Source organism: Rana temporaria, chromosome 4 (assembly GCF_905171775.1).
Source record: "Rana temporaria chromosome 4, aRanTem1.1, whole genome shotgun sequence".
NCBI classification, from domain to species: Eukaryota; Metazoa; Chordata; class Amphibia; order Anura; family Ranidae; genus Rana; species Rana temporaria.
In genome coordinates, this window is record NC_053492.1 from 210446579 (window position 1) to 210474168 (window position 27590).

At 39.6% G+C, this 27590-nt stretch overlaps 1 protein-coding gene across 1 annotated transcript in view; it reads right to left on the reverse strand.

Annotated features, from left to right (window-relative positions):
* Nucleotides 1-27590, reverse strand: part of CSMD1 (CUB and Sushi multiple domains 1) — an 833985-nt gene that overhangs the window by 62033 nt on the left and 744362 nt on the right. The window contains exons 53-57 of the mRNA XM_040349812.1: nucleotides 23177-23353; nucleotides 22665-22844; nucleotides 18546-18719; nucleotides 3296-3469; nucleotides 1496-1569 (exon numbers count right to left, since the gene is read on the reverse strand). Of these exons, the coding sequence (XP_040205746.1) occupies nucleotides 1496-1569; nucleotides 3296-3469; nucleotides 18546-18719; nucleotides 22665-22844; nucleotides 23177-23353 (779 nt within the window). The remainder of the gene's footprint in view (nucleotides 1-1495; nucleotides 1570-3295; nucleotides 3470-18545; nucleotides 18720-22664; nucleotides 22845-23176; nucleotides 23354-27590) is intronic.

Genomic DNA, 27590 nt, shown 5'->3' on the forward strand with positions numbered 1-27590 from the left:
TGCTGCAGCACCAACCTTTCATCCCCCACACTACTAGTAGGCATGCTGTCAGCTGTAGAATTTCATGGCCTGAGCCTGTTAATGGCAAAATGACATTTCTGGATCATTTGGTCTCACCTCCAACCACCCCCAGGGGTGCGTACCACTGTCATCACAAGTAAGTGACTGTGGAAGATGTGTGTGGGAGTCAGAACAGGTGTGAGAAGGAGATTTAGTGTAAGAACAGGTTGTGCGAAAGGGCTGCAGTGTTGAAACAAGTGTGAGGTAGGGGGTTCTGTGTTGGGTCAGGTGTGAAAAGGGGGTGCACTGTTGGAACAGATGTAATAATGGGGTGCAGTGTCAGAACAACTGTAAGGAACAAATTCAGTATCATGACAAGCATGCAAAGGCAATGCAGTGTTGGAACACAAGTAGGGTGGAGGAGATTAAGGCCCGGATTCACAAAGGACTTACAACGGCGTATCTCCACGTACGCCGTCGTAAGTCTGAATGTGCGCCGTCGTTTCTTCGAGCCTGATTTATAGAATCAGATACGCCTCACTGTTGCCAAGATACGAGCGGCGTAAGTCTCCTACGCCGTCGTATCTTGGGGTGCATATTTACGGTGGCTGCTAGGGGCGCTTCCGTATATTTCCGCATTGAATATGCTAATGAGCTAGATACGCCGATTCACAAACGTACTTGCGCCCGGCATATTAAAATACGCTGTTTACGTAAGGCGTTTGACCGACGTAACTTTACCCCTCATAAAGCAGGGGTAAGTCATGTTAGGTATGGACGTCGGAAACATCGGAACAGTGTCGTATTTTAAGTCGCCCGTGAATGGGGATGGGCGTAGGTCACGTTCACGTCGACTAAACATTGAGCCGGCATAAGTTAGAGAGAAAATTCGACGTGATACTGAGCATATATATATATATATAAAAAACCCAAAGCAAATAATTCAAGTGATGGCACAAACAGTGATGTTTTATAGCAATACAAATTTAATTGCACACATTTATAACAGGTTTCAGAGATCTTTAAATACCCTGAAACCTTTCTCCTGATGTGTATAATCATTTAGACGCAGGCAGAGGAAACCCAAGTGCTCAGCAGTCCCATTTCTTGTAAATGGCTGCGGCCCTTGGTATCCTGATGTGTACTGAATCATTTGGGTTTTGTTCTTTTGGGGGTGTTCTTGGAATCCTGAACTTTATGAAACCCACTTGAGAGATTAAGACTTGCAGGGCAAAGTTTACAGTATAATTGTAAAACTGTGGTAATTTACTGTACTTGCATATAAATATATATAATATATTGATTTTAACTTTTTTATTTTTTTTGCTGCAGCTTTTTGGAAAAACAGGTGTGATACAAGGTGTACTAACATATTGTTGATGAACTGATTATTATTAAACTGAAGAAGACATAAAATAATTGTTCAAATTATATTTTAATTTAATTATCCTAATTTGGTAACAATTAAACAAAGCTTATTAAATGTACTCATTACCTCATAGGCCCTGGAACTGTTTTGCATGCCATAATGAGGCGTACCAGGGTCTCTGCAAGTATTATGAGCCGGATCTGAAAAGCATGCAAAATGGGAACATTAGGCAGGGTTACTATAGAAACCATCAATCATATTAGCTTATTTGCTTTTACCGTATAAAGCTTTCCATCAAAATTAAAATAAGATAGGGGACATGATAGATGTCAAAAAGGCTCAAAGGAAAATGTAATTTTCATATATAAAAAAAAAATTATCTAGAAATCATATCTAACTTTCACAGAATTATTTTTATTCCAATAGAAAAACAACACAATTTTTGTTTTCATAAGACAAGATACAATGATTCCTTGACTTTTTTTCAGAACTTCCTACTGGCCTGTTGCCCACCTCTCACTATTGTCGCTTTGAAACATGGAATCCCAGCTTCTGTGTTTGCAAGTGTCAGCACTATTCTCTTGATGATTCCCACAGAACCCTCCCTGCCCTGACATTGAGACAAGGGAGGGGCAGCTGGTCGGCATGGTGGGAGACCAGCAAATAACATACACATATACTAACATGCAAAAGTTTTAGGCAAGTGTGAAAATAATGCTGTAAATTAATCCCTTCACGCCACTTTTTTTCAGTGGGGCCGTATATATGCGTAACTGTCATTGTGCTGGGAGTGCGCAGGGTCCAGGGTCTCACCAGTTACAGGTCACCTGATCACTGTAATAGCCTCTTATTAGCTATCACAGTGGTCATTCACTGTGAAGCCAGACCCTGTGTTTCTTTCTATGTGAATGGAGAGGAAAAATACATTTTACAGTATCTTTCTCTCACATTGCAGAGAAAGGTGAGTTAGTTACTGCACCTATTCTCTGAAAAAAAAAATGCTGCATCTTACTAAGTTTCTAATGGTCCTTCCTCTTTGCAGCCATCCACAATACACAGCACTTCTGGGTATGGAGAGCTTGTGACTTCCTCTCCTGAGACAATGCTTGGGCCTGAAAACCGTAACATGACTGGGGGAGTGATGTCACGGCTCCCCTGGATTGGCCATACAAGTTATTTCAGTGTTGGCAGACAAGGAGGAAGAAACAGCTTGCTTATTGCTGGCAAATTGAGTATAGTGAGGTTGAGAACCATTGCAGAGACTCAATTTGTTTAGCATAAGCAAAGTTACAGTGTGTCTTTAAATTGTACGAGAGTAGCTGGTTCTAAACTGCATTGCTTTGAGTGCAGGATTCGATGTACAGCTTTACAGGCAGACTGAATAATGTGTGTCATATCTCAAGTAAACATTTAGGGCCAGTTCACACCAGACACAGTTCCGTGTGCATTTTTTCTCCACAAAATGCATGCACAGTGTTTTCCATGTATTCCAATGGCTCTAGTTGGCTCTAGTTCACACCATGCAGTCAGTTTCCTGTCAGTTTCTGTACGGAACTGCGGCTGGTGTGAACTGGCCCTTAGGGAAAAACTACCTCTTTGCCCCTGGCTGTCTATAGCAAAATGCCAATTTTGTGTAATAGTAACTTTTTTTTATAAAAACATATGAGGGTTCTTCAAAAAGTTTCCACACTTTTTTAAAATAAGTTCTATATATAAAAGTGCAAAAACATTTAGAAGACCCCTCGCTATATTCCCTGTTACATTTTCATTCTGAAAATGTGTTTACATAATAATATTAAAAATAAGCAATGAGCATTATACTTTTGGGAAACTTTCTTATGTAAAATTAATAAATTTTTTATTCTGATTAAATTGCCCCTAGATTCAATTCCAAACATTTGTAGATAAGATAATAATTGGACATACCAATACAAATTGGCTGAATACCACTCCAGGTGCCATCTGACTGGCAAATTCTTCTAGATGACCCTACCAAAATAAATGGGGGTCTGCACTGAAATGAAACTTCTGATTTGTAGGTAAAACTTTTGCCATTGAGACGTCCCTCGGCTGGAGTCCCAGGATCACCACAAAACATGGCTATAAAAAGAAACAGTTTACATTAGTTACATATATAGTCAAATTTGAGTCTATAGACAATAACAGATAAGTCTAAGGTCCCATGTACCCATATGTAAAAATGAGCCTTATGTCACATTTCCTGGAACCTCCTGAACCATTCTTTAGGTCAGGGCCAAGATATATTTAGACAAATGAGCCAACATACAAAAGACTATTAGCAAAATGTTTGTTTTACTTTGCATCATGCTGTATTATGCTGATAAAATATGATATTCCTGTTTTAACCACTTAAAGACCCGCCTATTGTAAATGTACGTCCTCTTTTTAAACATGGATATCTCAGTAACGGCAGCAGCTGCTGCCACAACTGAGATATCCATGTTTTCAGCGGGCGGCCGTGTAAACGATAACGGCGGTCTCCGCGGCGGATTCGCCGCGAGATCGCCGTTATCGGTGGCGGGAGAGGGCCCCCCTCCCGCCGCTTTTCCGCGCCCTCCGCCGCTTACCGGAGCCGTCGGTAGCGGCGGAGGAGATCCGATGCTGCCGCCTGGAGAGTGAGGACTTGAGTGAGGGCAAGATGGCCCCCACCCGTCCTCATAGCTCTGCTGGGCGGAAGTGACGTCAAAACGTCAGTCCCGCCCAGCCTCTTAAAGAGACAATTTTTTTTTTGTAATTTTTTTAAATGACAAATTTTCCTTTTTTTTTTTTTTTTTTTTCATTTAAGCCTAAATATGAGATCTGAGATCTTTTTGACCCCAGATCTCATATTTAAGAGGACCTGTCATGCTTTTTTCTATTACAAGGGATGTTTACATTCCTTGTAATAGGAATAAAAGTGATCATTTTTTTTTTTTATATTTTAGTGTAAAAAATAATAAAATCAATAAAATTAAATAAGAAAACAAAAACATTTTTTTTAAAGCGCCCCGTCCTGACGAGCTCGCGCGCAGAAGCGAACGCATACGCGAGTAGCGCCCGCATATGAAAACGGTGTTCAAATCACACAAGTGAGGTATCGCCGCGATCGTTAGAGCGAGAGCAATAATTATAGCCCTAGAGCTACTCTGTAGCTCAAAAAATGCAACTTATAGAATTTTTTAAACGTTGCCTATCTAGATTTTTAAGGGTAAAAGTTTGACGCCATGCCACGAGCGGGCGCAATTTTAAAGCGTGACATGTTGGGTATCATTTTACTTGGCGTAACATTATCTTTCACAATATATAAAAAAATTGGGCCAAATTTATTGTTGTCTTATTTTTTAATTCAAAAAAGTGAATTTTTTCCAAAAAAAGTGCGCTTGTAAGACTGCTGCGCAAATACGGTGTGACAAAAAGTATTGCGATGACCGCCATTTTATTCTCTAGGGTGTTAGAAAAAAAAATATATAATGTTTGGGGGTTTTAAGTAATTTTCTAGCAGAAAAAACTGTTTTAGTCTTGCAAACACCAAATCTGAAAAACACCTAAGGTCTTTAAGTGGTTAATATAAAATGCAATTTTGCAGTTCACCAAATGTTTAAAAGGTGGAAACCTTGCACCAAACAGTATTTAATACTATAGATCTTAGTTAGCGTATAGCTGCTCCCCAGTTATCAATGTCAGAAACACTGTGCAATTAGAAAAATAAGTGGCGCTGAAAACCTAAATTGTGTACCTGTTAATAAATGACCATATTACATGGAATAAAGCGATATGAGCAAAAAAGTGCTGCAAGAGGTTTTCAGTACCTACTAAAAACAATACTCAGCAGTGAAATATTGTATGAGTAACATAACGTGCAAAAAATCATATGGCAAATGTGACCAAAAACGTCTTTAAACAATTTCAGCAAAAGACATAGTAAAAGTCCATGGGCCAGATTCACAGCCAGGCGGCGCAGCGTAACATAACCAATTTAGGTTACACTGCCGCAAATTTTCTGGCTAAGTGCCCGATCCACAAAGCACTTACCTGGAAATTTGCAGCGGGGTATCCTAAATCCGTCCGGAGCCAGGCGGGCCAATTCAAATGGGGCGAGTCCCATTTAAATTAGGCACGCTCCCGCGCCGGACAGCCTGCGTATTACGACGCAAACTCCCCCCAGCGGCGACCGCAGTACTGCATCCTAAGATCCGACAGTGTAAAACTATTACACCTGTCGGATCTTAGGGATATCTATGCGTAACTGATTCTATGAATCAGTCGCATAGATAGAAACAGGGATACGACGGCGTATCAGCAGATACGCCGTCGTATCCCTTTTGTGAATCTGGCCCCATATTATCAAAAATTTATTAAATGGTATTGCGCTATGGATTGTCCCTTTGTTTTCCTTATGAGATAATTTGGAGGAAGGGAGGACAGGAGGACACAATACAGAGATTTCATCTAATTAACCTAGGGTTCCTATCAGGATTTCCCTACAGTGCAATAGTTCACCAAAAACGGTATAAAATAAGGTATACAAGGGGAAAATCAGCTATCAAAAATCAATAAAAACTATTTGAAACTAAAATGTGTTTTAAACTGGAAATGTAAGTATATGTTGAATTGGTTCTAAAGGCTCAAAGTTTTTTACCTTAAAGTGGAGCTCCACCAAAAAGAGAAAACTCCATACAACTCTGCTGCCTTATTTGGCACCATTTGGGGGGGCGAGTACCTGGTTTTGACAGGTACCCGCTCCCACTTCCAGCTGAGTTTGTCGAGACAAACTCAGACAGAAGTTCGGCCCCCCTTCCTCGCAGAACGTCTCTGTTCATAGATTAGGGACAGTGGAAGAAGGGGAGGATCAGAGAAGACAGGATCAAACAGCCATTTTTACACAATGCAGATGATAACCTCCTTAGGTCCCACAGTGGGTATAACAAGAATGCCTTACTGCATATACAGACTGATTTTACTGTTGTGGGCTTAGTAACACTTATTTCTTTTTCTACAGGAGCCTGGAGCTCCTGTTTAACCACTTTAGCCCTGAAAGGTTTACCCCCTTCATGACCATGCCATTTTTTACGATACGGCACTGCGTTATTTTAACTGACAATTGCGCGGTTGTGTGACGCTGTACACAAATAAAATTGAAGTCCTTTTTTTCCCACAAATATAACTTTCTTTTGGTGGTATTTGATCACCTCTGTGGTTTTTATTTTTTGCACTATAGACAAATAAAAACTGTCAATTTTGAAAAAAATATATTTTTACTTTCTGCTATAAAACACCTCCAATAATAAAAAAAATATCAAATTTATTCATACATTTAGGCCAATATGTATTCTGCTACATATTTTTGATAAAAGAAATCCCAATATGTTATAGCGTCTACAAACTATGGGATATGTTTATGGAGTTTTTATGTATTTTTTTTTTTACTAGTAATGCCGGCGATTTGTAACTTATAGTGGGACTGTGACATTACGGCGGACAAATCAGACACTTTTTTTTGGGCCAGTGACACTAATACTGTGACCAGTGCTAAAAATTATTTACACTGTCACTGTACTAATGACACTAGCAGTGAAGGGGTTAAAATCAGCAGTGATCATAGGGTGCCTAAAATGTGCTTGCTCACTGTGTGGGGGATGCTTTAACTGTGGGAAGACAGAGATCCATGTTCCTGCTTAGCAAAAACACAAGATCTTTGTCTTCCCCTGTCACAGAATGGCGATCTGTCTTGTTTACATAGCCAGATCACTGTTCTGCCTCTCTTGGGAATGAATGGGGGTCCTGGTGGACACCAGGCGCGCCGCAGACCTGGAACAGCAAATTCATGTGCTGGTATGTGATTTCGTCCAGCAGAGCCGCTGCCCCGCAGTACATATACGTGGGGTGGGCAGCAAGTGGTTAAGCATTCTATGCATTAACGTGAAAAACCTTTTGGGTGCAACTTCCCAGGTCTCTCTCTCTTTGTTGGCTCAGACAGTAGTGAGCCAATGAGGAGAGAGCAGGGCCAAACTGTGCTCTGTGTGTGAATGAACACACAGAGCGTGGTTCAGAAGCAAGGCTGCTTGAGTGCCCCCATTGCAAGAGGCTTGCTATTGGCGACACTCGGTGGGGGGAAGAAGCCATGATCTCTGACAGGGGACCCAAAAAGAAGAGATGTAGGGCTGGTGTGTGCAAAACCATTGCAGAGAGCTGATAAGTATATATAAGAAAAAATGATTTCCTTTAGAATCACTTTAAAACGTAACTGCTTTATAAACAAGTGTTGTATTTCTTTTTTAATTACAGAGTTTTTTAAACAATTTTTTTCAGCTTTTTCATCTTTTCTTGCATATTACCTATTCTGAGCTCCTGAAGTCTACTTGCATTTATTATTATTTTTTATTTGCTTGCATGCTTACATAGTTGCATGTGATATCTCAGGTTGAGTTTCCTGATGGTAACAATATGCATTTGCAATGTGCCTCAGCAGGAATCAGTTAACAGGGAGTATGTTACAGGGTGACAATGGAGGGGTACAAATGGGAGACGAGGACAAAGCATCATCACCCTATAACAATGACCTTGTTAGTGAAAGCTGCTGATTTGAAAACACTGAATATAGCCTCTGAATTTACTGTAACTTATTAAAGCGGACAGTAAAATAGATGTTAGTGATTGGGTTTGTGTATATACCAAGAAAAAACACAGTAAAATCAAAGACAACTAAATGACAGAAAATTTGTACATTTGATGCACGAAAATCTGAAAGATGGATCACTTCTTAGTTATTGTTGAGCATCTTATGCTAGTAAACACATTATTCTTTAAAAATCAGCAGTCAAGAAAATGAAAACGTTCATGCAATGCCTATAGATTCTTTATTTACAGAGAGATACTTGAAATTCATTAAATCATATTATATATTTGCACTAAAAATAAAGCCAGAATAAATAGCAACCATCTCTAATGCTTCGTACACACGACCAGTTTTCCTGTCGGGAAAACTGCCATGACAGCTTTTGGCCGGGAAAACTGGTCTTGTGTATGCTCCATGGCGGTTTTCCAGACAGGAAAACTGCCGGGAATCCCGGTAGGAAAAATTAGAACATATTCTCTTTTTTTCTGCTTGGTTTCCCGGCGGTCTTTTTCCCAGCAGTTTCCTTATGGGAAACACTGCGGTGGAGCATACACACCGCCGGGTTTCCCGACCAAAGCGCTCATGGCAGTTTTCCTGCCAGGAAAACCGGCCGGGTGTAGGGGGAAAAAGCTACCGAGCAGGTTCTCGGTTTTCCCAGCAGACTTTTTACCGCTGGGAAAACCGATCATGTGTACAAGGCATAAGTAGTGACTCAGCTCCTTGACTGCTATCCAATCTCTATTGCAAACACAGAGCAAGTAAACAGAAAAATGGATCAAGCAGAATGCAGAGAACTGACTTAAATGTCTTCTCTGCTTTTCCTGTGAAATTTGATGATGAATTACTCTGCAGAGCCTCTAGGTACAGGGGTCAGTGAACAGTTGTTTTAAAGCTCATTTACTATTTTTGAGGTTAAGAACATGCACATACCTAAATGTCAATTGGTTAGCTATAGGCTCACTTTACTTGTTGTTTATTCACTAAGTTAAAATAGTTTATGAATCAGATATCTTAATCTGATCCCAAATATTTCAATGGAAAACTTGCAGGGGTTAACATTGCCTGAACTTTTTCCCTTCATGATGAATTAAGCAGCATTATCACATAGCAGAATGTGACAATACTGCTTGAAATGTATGTGCAACAGTTTTATGCTTCAAGCTGTTTGTGTCCAAAAAAATTACAGAACTTATTTCAAATGCATCAACTATAATCTTTACTAATTAAATGCTGGCATTTAACATTTCAGAGTTATTTGGCGACAGTCCTTTTAGTCATAAATGGATGGGAAAAGTGAAGGTTTCTTGCCAATAAGAAAATATAAGTTCAAGCTTTTGGAAAAATTCCCATGCTATTTCTGTTACCAAAGCCATTATCCACAGAAGCATCAAGTGATGCTCAGTTGACTGATGATTTAAGAAGTCATAGCTACAAGCAGTCCATAGTAAGTTAGATATAGAAACTTTAATCTTTTAATGGGAGACATAGTGATTAATGGACTAACCTTGCTTTATGAAACCATGGATAGATATTCATTATTTTATCAACACTTCATCCATTTGTAGATTGAGCAGAATTGTGTATGATGATGAATGAAGTAAAGGTTACTGGTTTATTGAATAACTGTAAATATTCACAATTTGAGGTTTTGAAAGTGAAAATTAGTCATGGTGGAAAGCAAAGGAGTACACATATCTTGAGAAGCTGTCAGCCCAGAATATGAGAGTATTCATCTTTATTATCTTTGACTACCAGGGAATCAGACTACCTTGTGTTACTTTGGTAACACATTTGATTTTCATTTGTTTAACTGCACTTTCCTAGAGAGTACAGACGTAGACAAATTTATCGGGACCTTTACAGCTCAGTGAAACGATGCTTCATTCCTCTTGAAAAGTGATACAATAAAAGCTAGTGTCTTAAATAAACATGGATGCCTTTTTTGTGTCATAGAGTAGAAAAATTTGAAAAGAGATACATTATTGCACAGATATATTTTAAAATGGCCTGCATAGATTGTTGGTACCCCTAGAAAAGATTAGAATTATTGGATTGTGGTAAAATCTTAAGATGTTTTCTAAAATTAGTTTCATATTTAAAAAAAATTTGTGAATTTGGTTTGCTCTCCTTTTCACCTCCCCATTGCACGAATGCACACCCCCAACCTGAAAAAATGATGGTTTGTACCAAGTCCACATATGTACAATTGCACATTTACTACACTAACTTATTTTTATTTAAGTAGTTGACAAGAATTTTTTTATATGCACGATTGTTAAACATGTGAGCCCTAGGGTTTTTTAAATCTGTGTGGGCTGACTCTGTATCCTGACTCTGCATCCTATCATAGCAATTTGATTTTTAATAAAATATTTTATATTAAAAAAAATGCAATCACTCTGCTCTTTGGTATCATTGTGTGCAGCGCACTGAATATGGACTAGAGAAAGCAAAAAGAGTTGCCTGAGGAAATCAAAAAGAAAATGATATACCAGCATGTCAAATATTATTAAAATGTTTAAAGACCAAGGAAGTGTGGCCAACCTCCCTAGACGTGGCTGCAAAAGGAAACTCAACAGAAATATGGTGCAAATGGTAGCTAAAGATCCAAGGAAAACTTAAAAAATATACCAATTGCACTCTCAGGTCAAAGTACATTGATTTAATTGATGTATGATCTCACCACCTGTCACTTTTTGAGCAACAGTGTTCCTAAAGGAAGCAGACCCAGGAGGACTCCATTGTTGAAGTAAAAAAAAATGAAAATGTTAAATGCATATTGACAAGCCCCCATGCTTCTGGAAGAATGTCATTTGGACAGATGAGGCAGAGCTCATGTGTCTTGACAAAATGCTTCCATTTTATGTTAACAGAAAAAATGAAGCTTAAAAAAAACACACATGGTACCTACTTTTGGAGCTGCTGTGATGCACCTGGCTTGGGGTGCCATGAATCTGTGCAGGGCACAATGAACTCTCAACACTATCAATGGATTCTGGAGAAATACATACTGCCCAGTGCCAGAAAGCTATGTCTGCATCACATTCTCCAACAGGATAATGACCAAAAACACAAAAGCTAAGGCATCCAAGAATGGCAAAGAAAACACAACATAGGACTACTCTGAATAAGCCCTCATCTTAACCCTATTGTACATCTATAGAAAGAGCTGAAACATGCAGTCTGATAAGGCACCCTCTAAAGCTGCGACATCTGGAGCAGTTTGCTCAAGATAAATGGGCCTAACTACCTGTTGACAGGTACAACAGTCTTATTGAAAGCTACAAAATCCCTTGTTTGTAGTGAATGCCTCTAAAGCTTTCGTAACAAAATATTAGACTAAAGCCCCATACACACTATCATTTTTCCTGCAGGTTTTTTTCTTCAGGTTTAGCAAAACCATATAATATGAGGTCAAACCTTAAGGCCCCGTACACACGAGAGGATCGATCCGCTGAAATTGATCCACGGATCGGTTTCAGCAGATAGATCCGCTGGTGTGTACGATCCAGCGGATATTTATCCGCGGATATATTTCGGGCCGACCGATTTCCAGCGGATAAAAATTTCTTAGCATGCTAAGAAATCTATCCGCTGGAATCGGCTCCAGCGATCGATCCGGTGGTCTGTACAGACTCACCGGATCGATCCGTCCGAACCCATCACTCGCATGCGTCGTAATGATTCGACGCATGCGTGGATATCCTTATATGACAGCGTCGCGCACGTCGCCGCGTCATCATCGCGGCGACGGAGCGACACGTCACCGCTGACGGAATTCCGCGGGGATTTTGATCTCCTGGTTAGTACAACCAGGAGATCAAAATCCGCCAGAGGATTTATCCGCGGATACGGTCCGGAGGACCATTTCCGCGGATAAATCCTCCCGTGTGTACCCGGCATAAGAGTTTTTTTTGTCAACGTCATTTTCTTTTGCCTTTTTATTTAAGATTTTCTTTTGATTCAAAAATATTTGTTTTTATTGTAAATCCAGTATATCTATAGAAAATATCACTAAGTAATGAAAATACTTTCTGATTGCTAAGCGTTCCCCCACTGTTCGTGGTTGTTACCAACATCCTATAGGAGCTTTGATCAATTTTGTTACTATTAATTCTGATTCAACCCCTTTGCTCTGGCTGTAGCTAACACTTCAAATAGGCTCTGATGCCTAATGCTGGTAGGAAAGGTTCCCTATCTTTCTGCACAGTGACTGGCTGGCTGCACAGTGCTGATGTCACTGGGAGTCCATGCTACTGGTTCTAAACTACAGAAAGTAACCTGTTGGTGACAACTCAGTCATAGTTGTAAGAGCTTTGATGGAGCGCACCCCAGAATTACAGTGATGCATACATGTAGTGGCTGGACATTAAGGCCCACCTGCTGAGCACCGCAAATACAGTATGTGTATAGCATATAGAAACAATATTGTTTGCATGCAGTGCTTAATTTAATTTAGTTCATATAACTTTGGCTTCCAAAGATTTATTTCAAGCTTCTAATAATAAACCAAACACATAGGGCCAGATTCTCGTAGAATCGGCATTGGCGTAGTGTAAGCCATTTACACTATGCCACCGCAACTTACTGGAGCAAGTGCCGTATTCTCCAAGCACTTGCTCTGTAATTTGCGGCGGCGTAGTGTAAATGGCCCGGCGTATGGCCGCGTATTTCAAAGGGGGCGGCTTGTATTCAAATTAAGCGCGCCCCGTGCCGATTGAACGGCGCATGAGCCGGGCTGAAAAATAGCCCAGTGCGCATGCTTCAGCTCACGACGGAAACGTCAATGACGCCGACGTGAGCGTCATTGACGTAAAGTCGTATTCAAGAACGACTTAGGAAAATGACGGAACCGACGGAAAAAGACGACGCGGACCCGACGCCATACTTAACATGGCATACGGCGGACTAGCGTAAGGTTACCCCTTATATAGCAGGGGTAACCTTACGCTTACGTAAACGACGTAAACGACGAGTACGCGATGCAAATTCGTTTCGGGAATCGGCGTATCAGGCTCATTTGCATAGTCAAATGAGACCTGAACGTAAACGCCACCTAGCGGTCAGCGTTGTATTGCATTTAGGATCCGACGGTGTAAGTGACTTACACCAGTCGGATGCTAGCCTAATTCCCACGTATCTTGTTTTGCGAATACAAAACAATGATACGCTGGCGGGAATTTCGAATTACGCCGGTGTATCAGTAGATACACCGGCGTAACTCTTTTGAGAATCTGGCCCATAGTAATTGTATGTAAACATGTGACAACAGAGGATATATCTTAAGGGACATATGCTTGATTTTTACTGAACAAGTAAAGTTGAAAGGTTTTCTAAAGTTTCTTTAAAGCCCCATTTCTGGCCATAATTTTTTTTTTTACCGGCCTTCCCTCCCACCCACCTCCAACCAGTCCTAATGAGCTTCTTATCTTCTTACATTGTGGAGCCAGCTATACTCACCCTCATCCCTCATCCAGGTTCCTCACTGTCACTAGCTCTGGGCAAGGGACTGCTGATCCAATGCTGCAATGCCCCCCCCCCCCAAGATCATGGGTCTCCTGCCAATCCAAAAAAACAAACAAATTCACAGCTCACTTATCAGTCAGCTTGCAGAGAACTGAATTGCCTCTGTATAACAGTTTATGTTAAAGACAAGGGATTTAGTTTGCACACTTTTGCAAATATATGTGTAAGCTACAGCGACCACATAATGGCACCCCAGTGCACTGCAGTCCTAACTCTATAAGTTTGAAAGTCTCCCAAGTTGAAGCACATATATAATAATGTAAAGATTAAGGGCAGGTATGCCTGGAGGGATCTCAGCCCTCCTTAAAGTATAGGAAAGCACTGGACACCAAGCAAAATGACAGATGAAGGTACAAATAAGAGGCAAGCACCCCAGACTATAACTAACCTGTAGGCCCCATACACACGACCGGATCTGTCCACTGGTATTTGTCCGACGGACAGTTTCAGCGGACAGATCCGGTCGTGTGTACAGCCGACCGGACCGGATTCCCGGCCGAGCGGACTTTTTCCAGCGGACTAAAATTTCCTAGCTTACTAAGAAATCTGTCCGCTGGAAACCTGTCCGTCGGACGTGTTCGGTCGTCTGTACAGACTCACCGGACATGTCCGACCGACCGCCATCCCTCGCATGCGTCGTACTGATTCGACGCATGCGTGGAAGCTTTGAACTTCAAGGCCGCTCATGTCGCCGCGTCATCGTCGTGGCCACGTCCCCGCATATTGTTTACGCGCGGATTTCTGTCTGATGGTGTGTACAACCATCAGACAGAAATCTCCGGGCGGACATGTCCGCTGAAAACGGTCCGGCGGACCGTTAGGGTTAGGACTGCACTGGGGTGCTGTACATGGTCACTGCAGCTTACGCATATATTTGCAGATGTGTGCAAACGAAACCCCTTGGGCCAGATTCACAGAAGAAGTACGCCGGTGTATATACTGATACACCGGCGTACTTTCACATTTGCCACGTCGTATCTTTAGTATCTTTAGTTTGAATCCTCAAACCAAGATACGACGGCTTCTGGCTTCGATCCGACAGGCGTACGGATTTGTACGTCTTCGGATTGTAGGTGCAATACTTTGGCGCCCGCTGGGTGGAGTTTGCGTAATTTTCCGCGTCGGGTATGGTAATTAGCTTTTTCCATCGATCCACGAAGGTACGCGTGGCCGTCGCATTCTCTTACGTCGTCGCTAGTCGGCTTTTCCCGGCGTATAGTTAAAGCTGCTATTTCGTGGCATATAGATAGACTTGCCATGTTAAAGTATGGCCGTCATTCTCGCGCCAATTTTTTTTTGCGTAAGTCGTCCGTGAATAAGAAAGGACGTAACTCACGTCTAAGTTCAAAAAATTACGTTGGTGCGACGTCATTTCGCGCAAAGCACGGCGGGAAATTTAGAAACGGAGCATGTGCATTTCAATCAGCGTGGGGACGCGCTTCATTTAAATGAATCATGCCCCCTACCCGCCCAATTTGAAATATGCACCGAGAAATACACTACGCCGCCGTAACTTACGGCCCAAAATTATCCTGGATTTGAAATTCTGCCAGGTAAGATACGGCGGCGTAGTGTATCTCTGATACGCTGTGCCAGGGCAATTCTTTGTGAATCTGGCCCCTTGTTTTCAATGTAAAAATGTTAGACAGGCTTACTGGTGAGTGAGCTGGGAATCTTTTTTTTTTTTTGACGTGTCTCCCTTCCATGTGCTCCTTTCTGCAAAGGCTAGTTAAAGGGGTGGGGGGTGTTTGTCATTTGTTTGTCCCTTGCCATCACTCTGTGATGACTTCATCCTCTTATTTTATGAGAGGACCCTGCAGCAGCCCATCCAATTGGAAATTTCCACATTAGGCAGGCTCTGATATGGATACCCGATAGTGGAAGACTTATCATTTGACAAAAGCTAAAGTTAAGTATAAATACATATTAGAAAGGGGGAGGGGAGATTTTTTTTGTATGATGATCACTATTATAAGCAACAGTTTTACTGTCATGAATGGCTTTTATTCATGACAGCTTCCTTTCTATTGTGATGCTGTGATTGCCCGCAGCTTGTATGGCTCAATCACAGCATCACAACAGTGAGCAGGCTGTCATGAATGGAAGCCATTACATTATAATCATTTGATCAGCGATCACATGATACACATCGTGATCACATGGCGATCAAATGATGTCCTGGCTGCTCACAGTGGCTGGGTACTGATTGCTGTGAACCACTTTGTCCGCTGAGCCTCCTAGGGGACACACCAGTGTGCATGTTCACAGCGATGTACCAGTACCTGCAGCTGACACCCGCTCACAATAAATGTACTGTGTGCGTGGTCAGCAACTGATTAAAAACACTTTCTTTGTAAATTACAGTTTTGCTGTAGTAGATTTTATACATCATACAGATGCACCACTACAAAGGCAGGATCAGGGCACCCCGCAGGTATGTTATGTAATGCAACTTTGCTTTATTATTATTTTGCTGTAATCATTACTAAAATGCTGCTCCCAATCAAAAGGATAATTTACAAATGTGTTTTATTTTTTTGCTTCAGTGTATGTTCTCAGGGGAGTGCCTGAACCCAATGTCATTTGTTTGACAACCCCTTGCTTTTTTTTATATTTAACTCTCATTGAGTTCAGTGGTTTGCTGTATGTTGTGGCATCTTAAGAATTTGGAAATTGTTAAATTTTTCAACACATTTGAAGTAAGTATAAGATCTTGATTGAAATAGTGCCTACAGATAAAGGTAAAATGGTTGAACAAATGTCAATACAATTTACATGATGTATTACTCAAACCAAGATCAAAAGAGCTCTCCAAAAACCTCAAAAAGAAGGATGTGGATGCACCAAACTGACCCAGAAAAATCCAAAACCAAAAACTTCTAGGAGACAAATCTGACACAAGATTTAAAAAGATCAACAAACCATTTAAAACCAATTATTCAACTCATAAATCAAAGATAGAGTTGATTAATTACAATCACAGTAGTCATGTTTGGCGGAAACTGAAGAGAGTACAGTATTTAAAGAGAAAAACCTAATGCCAACTATGAAGTATGGAAATGTTATGGTTTGCTTTACTTCTTCAGGACCTGGACAGCTCAGAGTCATAGAGTTAAATATCCTGCATCAAGAACGCTTGAAAAAAATTGAAATCACCTGTCCAAAAGTTGAATTAGAAATTAGTCTTTTAACAGGGTAATTATCCAAAACACTTCAAAGAACAAAACAGAGGGTTTTGGACTTCCCTAGCCAAATTTTTATGGAGAAGTGGTAAAACATTTCAGTTATACCGTCATTTCTGCTAAAGGGGACATCGGCTTTTCAAAGGGTGTACTTTTCCCACAAAACATAATTTAATGAGTGTGCATGTTTGTCTATGATCTTTATTATTTTTAAGACTAATGCCCTTATACAATTCATGTTTATTTCATGTTGGTAAATGTGGTAAATTGCAGTTACTATATGGGTTTAATAGTATTTAGTAGGCTGTCCAAAAATATTTACTATTAAAGAATAGGTTTGCCTTTAACTACTCTTCTTGAAATGTCTAAAAGGAACATATAATCAAATTGTAGAATAACACATATACTTTGTTATAGTACTTTCAGAGGTGGCAACTGATTTCACTCAGTATACTTTAAAAACTGGTAAAAGCACCAGGTATGTCCATTGAAGGTAATTGCATTGCCTCCTGCATGTAGTGAACTAAACACAAGAACAACTATTATTCTCTATGACTAGACAAGGTGTATTTCCAAGGCATTACCAGAGGAGAGAAACAATGTGCACCATAAAAACACATACAAGTTTACATAACAGTAGACTATTTCCCATTAAAAAAGTAGCAGCAAATATGACATATATTTATCTTATTTATTGGATACTAAAATAGGTTTACCTTCTCAAGGTTTGCTTCTACTTAGCAGGTAACCCTGCTAAGTAGAAGCAAATTGTCACCAGGGAACTGTTTAACCACTTAAGCCCCGGACCAATATGCTGCTAAATGCCCAAAGGCGTTTTTACAATTCGGCACTGCGTCGCTTTAACAGACAATTGCACGCTCGTGCGACGTGGCTCCCAAACAAAATTGGCGTCCTTTTTTCCCCACAAATAGAGCTTTCTTTTGGTGGTATTTGATCACCTCTGCGGTTTTTATTTTTTGCGCTATAAACAAAAATAGAGCGACAATTTTGAAAAAAATTCAATATTTTTTACTTTTTGCTGTAATAAATATCCCCCAAAAACATATATAACATTTTTTTTCCTCAGTTTAGGCCGATACGTATTCTTCTACCTATTTTTGGTAAAAAAAATCGCAATAAGCGTTTATAGGTTGGTTTGCGCAAAATTTATAGCGTTTACAAAATAGGGGATAGTTTTATTGCATTTTTATTAATTATTTTTTTTTCTACTATTGGCGGCGATCAGCGATTTTTTTCGTGACTGCGACATTATGGCGGACACTTCGGACAATTTTGACACATTTTTGGGACCATTGTCATTTTCACAGCAAAAAAATGCATTTAAATTGCATTGTTTATTGTGAAATGACAGTTGCAGTTTGGGAGTTAACCACAGGGGGCGCTGTAGGAGTTAGGGTTCACCTAGTTTGTGTTTACAACTGTAGGGGGGTGTGGCTGTAGGACTGATGTCATCGATCGAGTCTCCCTATAAAAGGGATGACTCGATCGATGCAGCCACCACAGTGAAGCACGGGGAAGCCGTGTTTACATACGGCTCTCCCCGTTCTTCAGCTCCGGGGAGCGATCGGGACGGAGCGGCTATAAACGAATAGCCGCGCCGTCGTCCCGGATCGCTCCCCGTGGGGGACCGACCGCCTCATGTAGTGGGGGGGTCCCGATCGGACCGCCGACCCGCGGAAAGGCAAGGACGTACCTGTATGCTCATTTGCCTGTACGTGCCATTCTGTGGACGTACATATACATGCGGCGGTCGGGAAGTGATTAAAGTAGTAAAGTATGTGCTATCTACTGATGTCATTATAAAATAAAACACATTAAGTTTTGAACTTACGTAGACATTGTGGAATTTCCCCTCTCCATGTTCCTCTTCCTTCACAAGACAGAACAGTAGGAGTAGACAGCTGGTAACCTTCAACACATGTATAGCTGACACTGGACCCCCAGCTGAAATCTGACCCTTGAAGCTTCCCGTAAGGTACATGAGGGGGCTGACCACAAAATATGGCTGTTTGAAAAAATAAATAAAATTTAAGGTCACTATAGGATATTGTCACAGGTTTTGTTGTTAATATACTTCTTATTTTATTCCCATTTTGTACAGTAGTCAGGTATTTGTGATTTTTGCATACTCACATTTCATTAAATAATACTATTAAGCAATCATGCATACAGTACAACATGATACAACTGAGGACCTGAGAAGAAATCAGCTTTAAATAGCATTCGTTAGACTCAACATCAAATTGAGCATAGCCTTTAAAATCATTGCAATTAGGACAAATGTGCAGAATCTATTACTGACAATAAAAATATGGAGGCTTGTGGCTCTTTGGACTCTATCCTCTGTCCTTCTAGCAATAAAATAACTCAGCAGTCCACTGAATGGTCTAGAATTGAGCTAGAAGTGAACAATCAGATGCTGTGGGGTTGATTTATTAAAACTGGGGAGTGAAAAATCTGGTGGAGCTGTGCATAGAAATCAATTAGCTTCCAGGTTTTTTTTTATTTAATAAGCTGAAGTTGGAAGCTTATTGTCTGCCATGCACAGCTACACCAGTATTTGCATGCTCCAGTTTCCGTCAATCAAACCCTGTATGCCTTAGATCTATGTGTAGATCAAAGGACAATAAAACAAAAAAAAGTAAAATTAAAATCAAACACTGCTGACTGCAATTTAAAAGATAACTGTACTCTAAACAAAGAACATATACAAACAGTAGCTTGCATAGGGCCATGACCTGTGAAGCAACCAGTGTTATTTAAACTATCCAGCCCCTATACATCTTTCAATATTACCTCAATAATTAGAAGAGAGAATACTTCTGGAGGAGAATGTAGCTGACACAGCTCCTATCCAATGGAGAGTATATGCATAGTATAGTATATGCAGAGTATAGTGCTAACTCTTTCAGCAGTGCCTAATGCCTCGTACACACGATCAAGATTCCAGAAGAGAAAAGTGCGATATGAGCTTTTTGTCATGAATTCTGATCGTGTGTATGCTCCATCGCACTTTTTCTGTGAGAATTCTGGCCAAGAAAAGATTGAGAGCAGGATCAAAATTTTCGTGACAGGAAAAACAATGCATGCTCAGAATCAAGCAGAAGAGCCGAACTGCCTATTGAACTTCATTGATCTCAGCTCGTCGTACGTGTTGTACGTCACCACATTCATGAAGTTCGGAATTTCAGCCAAGATTTGTGTGACCATGTGTATGCAAGACAATTTTGAGCCTTTTTCCTGTTGGAAAAACTGATTGTGTGTACAGGGCATAAGGGTTTAATGTCAAAAGCCAGAAACTGGGAGAACATTTACTGTTTTTTTATTTTTTATTTGGAGTATGGTTATCCACAACCATGTGTCCATCATTTAGCATAATGCTATTCTTTAAAAAATGTAGTGCGTATAACATTTTGTGTGGGCAATTCCTTAAAGGGGTTGTAAACCCTCAAGTTTTTTTACCTTAATGCATTCTATGCATTAGGGAGAAAAACCTTTTGTGCTGCAGCAGCCCCACAGACCCCTCCCCCCTTTTTCTTACCTGAGCCTGACTGTTCCAGTGACGGGGACAAGCACAGCAGCTCCAGCTACTGTCTCGGGTCCTTATTGGATAGATTAATAGCAGCAGGAGCCATTGGCTCCCACTGCTGTCAATCAAATCCAGTGACACGGTGGGCAGGGCCGAGTCCTACTGTATGTGTCAATGGACTCAGCAGCAGGACTTGGGAGAATACCCGCATGAATGCCCCCATGGAAAGCGGCTTTCCTTGGGGGCACTTGAGAAGAGATGGAGCCAGGAGAGCTGCCAGGACACCCCAGAAGAGGAGGCATAGTGGCCAGGTAAGTATAACCTGTTTATTATTTAAAAAAATAAAACACAAACTCAAAGCTTTACAATTACTTTAAATCTCTCAGACAAAATGCATAACATTTTTTATTTGTTTTTAAACCATAGTTTTATGTTATCTTAAGAGGCGATTCAGTTCGCATGCGTTAAGTTTTTCACTCACTCACTCACAATGTAACCCCTTATTAAGATATTAATAAGCATTAGGATCAGACAAATTTGTCACATTTATTCTTATTTTCCATAGCCCATAAGAAAAATTTCTGGGCTTTTAATTACTGGTATTGATAAAACCTGTAACACCAAGTATATATAAAAATTGTGCAGCTCCCAAAACTGAAAAGTATGTCCTACCTTGATGCACCCCTAACCCAATCCTTGCCTTTTGACCCCTTATATGCATGAGGGTAAAACAAGTTGAAATGATTAAACTGTGGCACGTGTTGAACTGTGGCATGTGTTAGTAAATATGCACATACAGTATCATTGCAACTACTGAGTATATCCATGTGAATTATACCTATTTTCTTTCAAGATAAATGTGACCTTTGTTTGCTAGTATATGTTAATGGATATCTCCTGATTTATAGGTTTTATTACTAAAGGAAAACTGTCCCAAAATGGTAAAAAAAAAAAATATATATATATATATATATATATATATATATTTGTTATGCTTTAGCTGTATATTTCTTACCATTACCATAGCCCACTACAAAAAAAACTCCTACTCCTGATGTTTATGACAATACCACATATGTATAGTATTAAGGCCCCTTCCACACGAGGCGGACTCCGTCACTACGATGGACTTGTGTCTTTTGTCAACCTGACTATGTAATATTTGTTGTTTGGAATACTTATTGCCAAGAAACCATAGTGCACATTTTGATTTGTTTATCCTTCCTAAACATACTAACACTGCTTTATCCTATTGAATAGATTTTTCTTCTCTGGAAGGAATTCTCTCTCAAAAAAAAAGGGGGGAATCGACTCTTCTATTGTCACAAGATCATTGGATGAATTCTCCTCCATTCCTGCTCTAAATCTTTATATTTCCCATCACTCTTTGTCCTGCTAAGGAGCAACACAGACAGCATTAAAAAAGAAAGACAGTGGCTTTAACTTTTTTTTACTCTAAAACGAAAGAGTTTCACTTTAACTTAAACTCTAAAGGAATCTCTTGATCCTTAACTCCCTTTAACTCTTATGCCTAGTACACGCGACTTTTTTTTCCATTGGATAAAAAACCGACGGTTTTCCCGACAGAATTCCTCTCAGCCTGCCTTGCATACACATGCTCAGACAAAAGTCCACCCGTCCAAAGCACGGTGATGTACAACACGTACAATGGCACTATAAAGGGGAAGTTCCATTCCAACAGTGCCACCCTTTGGGCTGATTTTGTTGATCCTCGTGTTAGTAAAAGTTTGGTGAGAGACAATTCACGCTTTTCAGTGCTTTGCAGCATGACAAATGTGATATCTCCATTATGATTGCTAGTTTTACCAGAAAGAGCGCTCCCGTCTCATACTTGATTCTGAGCATGCGTGTTTTTTTGCCCGTCGGAAAACAATACAGACAAACAGTTTTCCTGACAGCAAAAAAGAGATCCTGCTCTCTTTTTTCTGTCCGGCAGTTTTCCCCGTTGGAAAAACTATGAAGGAGCATACACAGGGCAAGGATTCCCGACGGAAAACTATCATAGCAGTATTCCTGTTGGAAAAAAACGGTTGTGTGTATGAGGCATTAACCCATCTTCTGCTGCATGATTACATAATATTATTTGAACTGCACACAGTTTAGATTAAAACTGCATGGCCACACTCTCAGAAATGTCCCCTGTGCCATCCATAATGACAAGCCCATAAACTGTTGTGTTGAAGACAGGTTATGTTTGAAATTCTCAGTAGTTTTCAAGCATTTTAACAAATCTACCGAATAATAAATACTCATCTGGAAGTAAATTGAAGCACCTTCATAATTGCATACAACTGAATTACATTATATTATTAAAATAAAAACTTTAATTTAAAATAAAAAAAGTATAAATGGATTAAAGATTACTGACACAGCTAGTAAAAAAGATCCAGTCTCACAGACCTTTACATGTTGGTTTTGTTTGATTCCAGGTGCCATCTTTGCCACACATCATGGGTGATGAGGTGAAAGGATCTCTTAGGTAACCTGGGTTACACTGGTAAATTACTGTCTTGTTAAATGTAAAATCTTTTCCTATCTGAAAACCATTAGCAATAGATCCTGGATCTTCACAGGTTATAACTGGAAGGGAAAAAGTACAAGCAGTTATTATCAAAAGACATATAATCAGAGACCAGTGTTATGCATTGATACGTTGCATTCTCCCTGTGCTGCCAATGTAACCAACTTTTTAAGTATGGGTGAAATTTATTATCCTACTAGAATGTAAAATTGTAGAATGTAGAATGTGTAAATTAGAGCGTATTATACAAAACATATTAATAGCAATGCTTATTGGAGAATAAGAAGAAAAGAAACAGAAATACAAAAGAAAATGAAGAATCATTTTGTGCATTAGTTAAATAGTATTTGACACTTTTCTAATCAGTTCTGACAGTGAGTTGACTATTGACCTGAACAATCTGGAGCACTTCCAGTCCAGGTTCCGTTGGCAGTGCAATGTCGAGTGGTTAACCCTGATGTTTTGTAACCTTCCCAGCAGGCATAGATGACAGAGCTTGAGAAAAGTATTCCATCACTGAAAATTATCATGCCATTGGCTGGTGTTCCAGGATTTCCACAGGATACCGCTGTCAGAAAGATGGAGTTTAAATCAGCATACTTGTAGAGAAATGACAGGTAGGATTAAAGCAGACACATTTATTTTATATACACAGATGCATTTATACATACATTATTTGTTCTAGGCACTTTTCATTGATAAAGGTTGCGGGACATTTTTTTTCCAAATGTATTTACTCTTTTTACAATATTAATTTTTGGTAATCTTTAATCTATCAAGTTTTTCAAAAGATGTTACTTATATTTAAAGTGAATAATCTTATTTAAGTATTTGGTACAAAAAAAAACATCACAACAAAATTGTTTAGGATCTTAAAGTAGAAATTCATAAAAAAAAAAGATGTCTAGGAAAAAAAAACAGCATTTACTGCAATACTCACTTTGAATCTGGAGCTTTCCCTTGAAATAATTCCCTTACATCACTATATGATATGATGATGATGAGGTATGATAAACCCCAAACTGGGTGAAGAGAATGGGAATTCATACTGAGCACAGTGCCATCCTTGTTTTTCCAAAGTTTGTAAATTGCCCACAAAACATTTATGGCTAGATTCACAAAGAGTTACCTCGGCGTACCAGTAGATACACTGTCGTAACTCGGAATCTAAGCCGTTGTATGTTTAAGTGTATGCTCAAACTGAGATACACTTAAACCTAGCTAAGATACGACGGTCTGCACCGTCATATCTTAGCTGTCTAGTTCCGCCGGCCGCTAGGGGCGTGAACGCTGAATTACGCCTAGAATGCGTAAATCAGCGAGATACGCTGATTCACGAACGTACGCTTGCCCATCGCAGTAAAGATACGCCGTTTACATAAGGCGATTCCCGGCGTAAAGTTAGTCGAACAAATAGCTGGACTAGTCAATGTTAAGTATGGCCGTCGTTCCCGAGTAGAAATTTGAAAAATGTACGTTGTTTGCGTAAGTTGTCCGTGAATGGGGCTGGACGTCATTTACGTTCACGTCGACCAATACGTCCTTGCGGCGTACTTTGGAGCAATGCACACTGGGATATGTCCACGGACGGCGCATTCATAAAAAACGTCAATCACGTCGGGTCACGAGTAATTTACATAAAACATGCCCTCTCATCCTCATTTGAATTAGGCGCGCTTACGCCGGCCCATTCACGCTACGCCACTGTAACTTAGGAGGCAAGTGCTTTGTGAATACAGCACTTGCCTCTCTGACTTACGGCGGCGTAGCGTAAATACGATACGGTACGCCGCCTCAAAGATGCGCTCAGCTACCTGAATTTGTGATTCAATTCAATTCAGATTTGTGCTTCAGCATGGGACAACAACTTTTAAAAATAAAAAGACAAGATTGAATGTCCACCACACTATAAGAAAACCTGCTTGATCAGGTCAAGTTGATAAAACCATACTAGCAGAAATCTGGCAGGCTAAGAGCAATCGTAAACCTATATTGAGCCGAGAGATTATACATTTTTCTTCACAGATCATTTTATTTTCTTACTTTTCACAAAAAAGTGTATATATATATATATATATATATATATATATATATATATATATACACACCATATTTCAAGCTGTGTTACCTTCCTGTCCAGTGTGGCAGTGAGTGTCACAGACAATTTTGTGTTACAGTGGATACTATGATAGGTGCATGTTTCTGTTAAAACACATGGTGGCAGCTACTGTTTGTGGTTGTAAATGGGTATAGTACAGAGTAACTGCCTCTGTGACCATACCTCTCAGTCTGCTTGTGCTTAGATTATTGGCCCGTCACCTTCTGAAAGCAGTGCTGGGATTTGAGACTTCCACTATCACAGATTTCACCAGTCTTTCATGATGAAAGAGGGTCAACATTATTCATCCCACTATCTGTGAGCTCCACTGGTCATGTTCCTCCCACCCTGGGTAGAATGTCATCACACAGCCTGGGCTTACAGTACTACTGGACTGAACAAAAGTCACGCATCATTATGTGAGAGTTGCTCTATCTGGAAAGAGGGACCACCCACTACCACTGACAGAGGAGAAGAGGAAGGACCTGTGAAATATCAAAATATTACAGGAATAAAATGATGTAGAAAGCTAATTAAAATAAAAGTTGTACAGGGGCTTCAGGAATGATGGTAGATGGTGTGGTTGGGGGGAGAAACATTAGCTGGAGTTCAGCTTTAATTGGTAAATCATTGCATTTTAGTTAAACAGAGCCTATTGTGGCTTGTGAATTGTAAAAGCTGGCCGTTTGTTGCATGTGTACTGCATGCAATTGTCAAAACATATGTGCTCTATTACTATGTTTGCAGGATGTAATGTGTTTGCATAATAGTGATAGTGCCTTATTGTTGCAAATTAAACTCCTCTGACCTATTTATCCTTTATGCAACCACTATACAAAAACACACATATATATATATATATATATATATATATATATATATATATATATATATATATATATATATATATATATTTTAATGATAGCAAAACATATAAGGTAAGAAAGCAGCTGAAAAGGTTGGTAAAAATGGTGTCTAATATCATTGACCCTACATAATGATGGTCATAGCACTTAGGCATCAGAGTGAAATGACTGATTTATTGGCCAAAAAACACTTAACTTTCTGTATCTGTGAAAAGTAAATAAGAATGAAATCACCAAAGGTTTTTAAGCAAACATGATATAAAAAATGAATATATACTGTACACACACTAGACTAATGAAAATGTATCGAGTGTATTGAAAACATCTAGAATTCTTGATAATGATGTTCTCAACTATGTCTGTAAGATATTAATGTCTATATTATTTTTTCTAATAAGATGTAAAATAAATGTCAGTGTCTTTACTTTAAAGGTTAGAAATAATTTAAAAAATATGATAGTCTTGCTCAGCAAGTCAGATACAGTGGTGGCTAGCTAGGGATCTCATTATCACCAAGCAGGGTACCATTTCTAATGAAGACATGAATTTTATTTCTATCAAAACAAGGTCTTACATTTTAAAGCACCACTTCTTAAGTAATCCTTATTGTTCTTAAAGCGGGTGATCAATGTACATTCCAGGAATTTTAACAAACTTTTTTGCAGAATCCTACATGTTTTTTTTGGATACTGATTATGAATGGCAGTAACTTTTTCATTATTGTTTAGCTTCTGCACTTGCAGGATTCTAATGAGGAAAGCTGCAAGGTCTGCATCTCTTTAAAAGTGATTAACTCTTAGAGCATTTACTAAAAATATATATATTTTTTTGCAAAGATTGCCTTAAACCTGACATTTCTGGAGGTGTTCCTTATAACAACTGTATACAGAACACCTCCAGGTTACTATATTGCATTGAATTTGACAGAAAATGACAGTGCTGCAGATTGAAAAGGAAAGGTATTTTTTTTAATAACATTCATTTACAATATGGCTTGTGTCACAATTATATAGTATATATATATTATATATATATATATATATATATATATATATATATATACAGTATATTATATATTATTTTTTTTATTTGCTATGTTGCTATAAACACTCCTTAATTTTAAAGGGTAGATGGATTAGAGGGATTATTTGCTTTAGCTAACTTCTAGAATACTAGAGTGACATTGATATGTTATTTAGATATAGACAATACTGTCCTAAAGTGTACAATATCTGAACCAAAAACTAAAATTGTATATATTACAATTTATCCCCCTTTTAGATGTAATACATTGTCCTTAGATGACCGGTAGGCTGAAAAATATTACAGTTTTGTTTTTGGGGGTTAGATTTAAGAATAAAGCTGCAGATCTAATGTCCAGTTCTAAACTGTGGCCCACATTCCTATAAAACATTATGGGGTCTATTTATAAAATATTTGTTGAATAGGGGCGTGGTTAGAGTGCAAAGCAGATGGCAGCATAATCCCAGAGCATAGAAGGAGATGAAAGCGCCTGTCAGTATCGCGGATCATCACATCACACAGATCTCACCTGCAAAAGACTACCACCCGCTACACCCTGACAATGTCAAAGAAGCGGCAGGGGGACTGCAAACCTAAAATGCTCACAGCTTACTTCCTCTGCAGATGGAGCAGGCCAAGATGACGCCGGATCTTTGTCCCCCTTCTCCGCGCCACACGACAACCACTACTCCAACCTCCAAAATGCAGAGACCTGGGCCTATGGATGTACTGGGAGACCTTCTCCCAGAAGCTTTTCACCTCCTCACAGTCCTCCGTGTGCAAGTCCAGCCAAAGCAAGGATGAGACTGGATGCATCA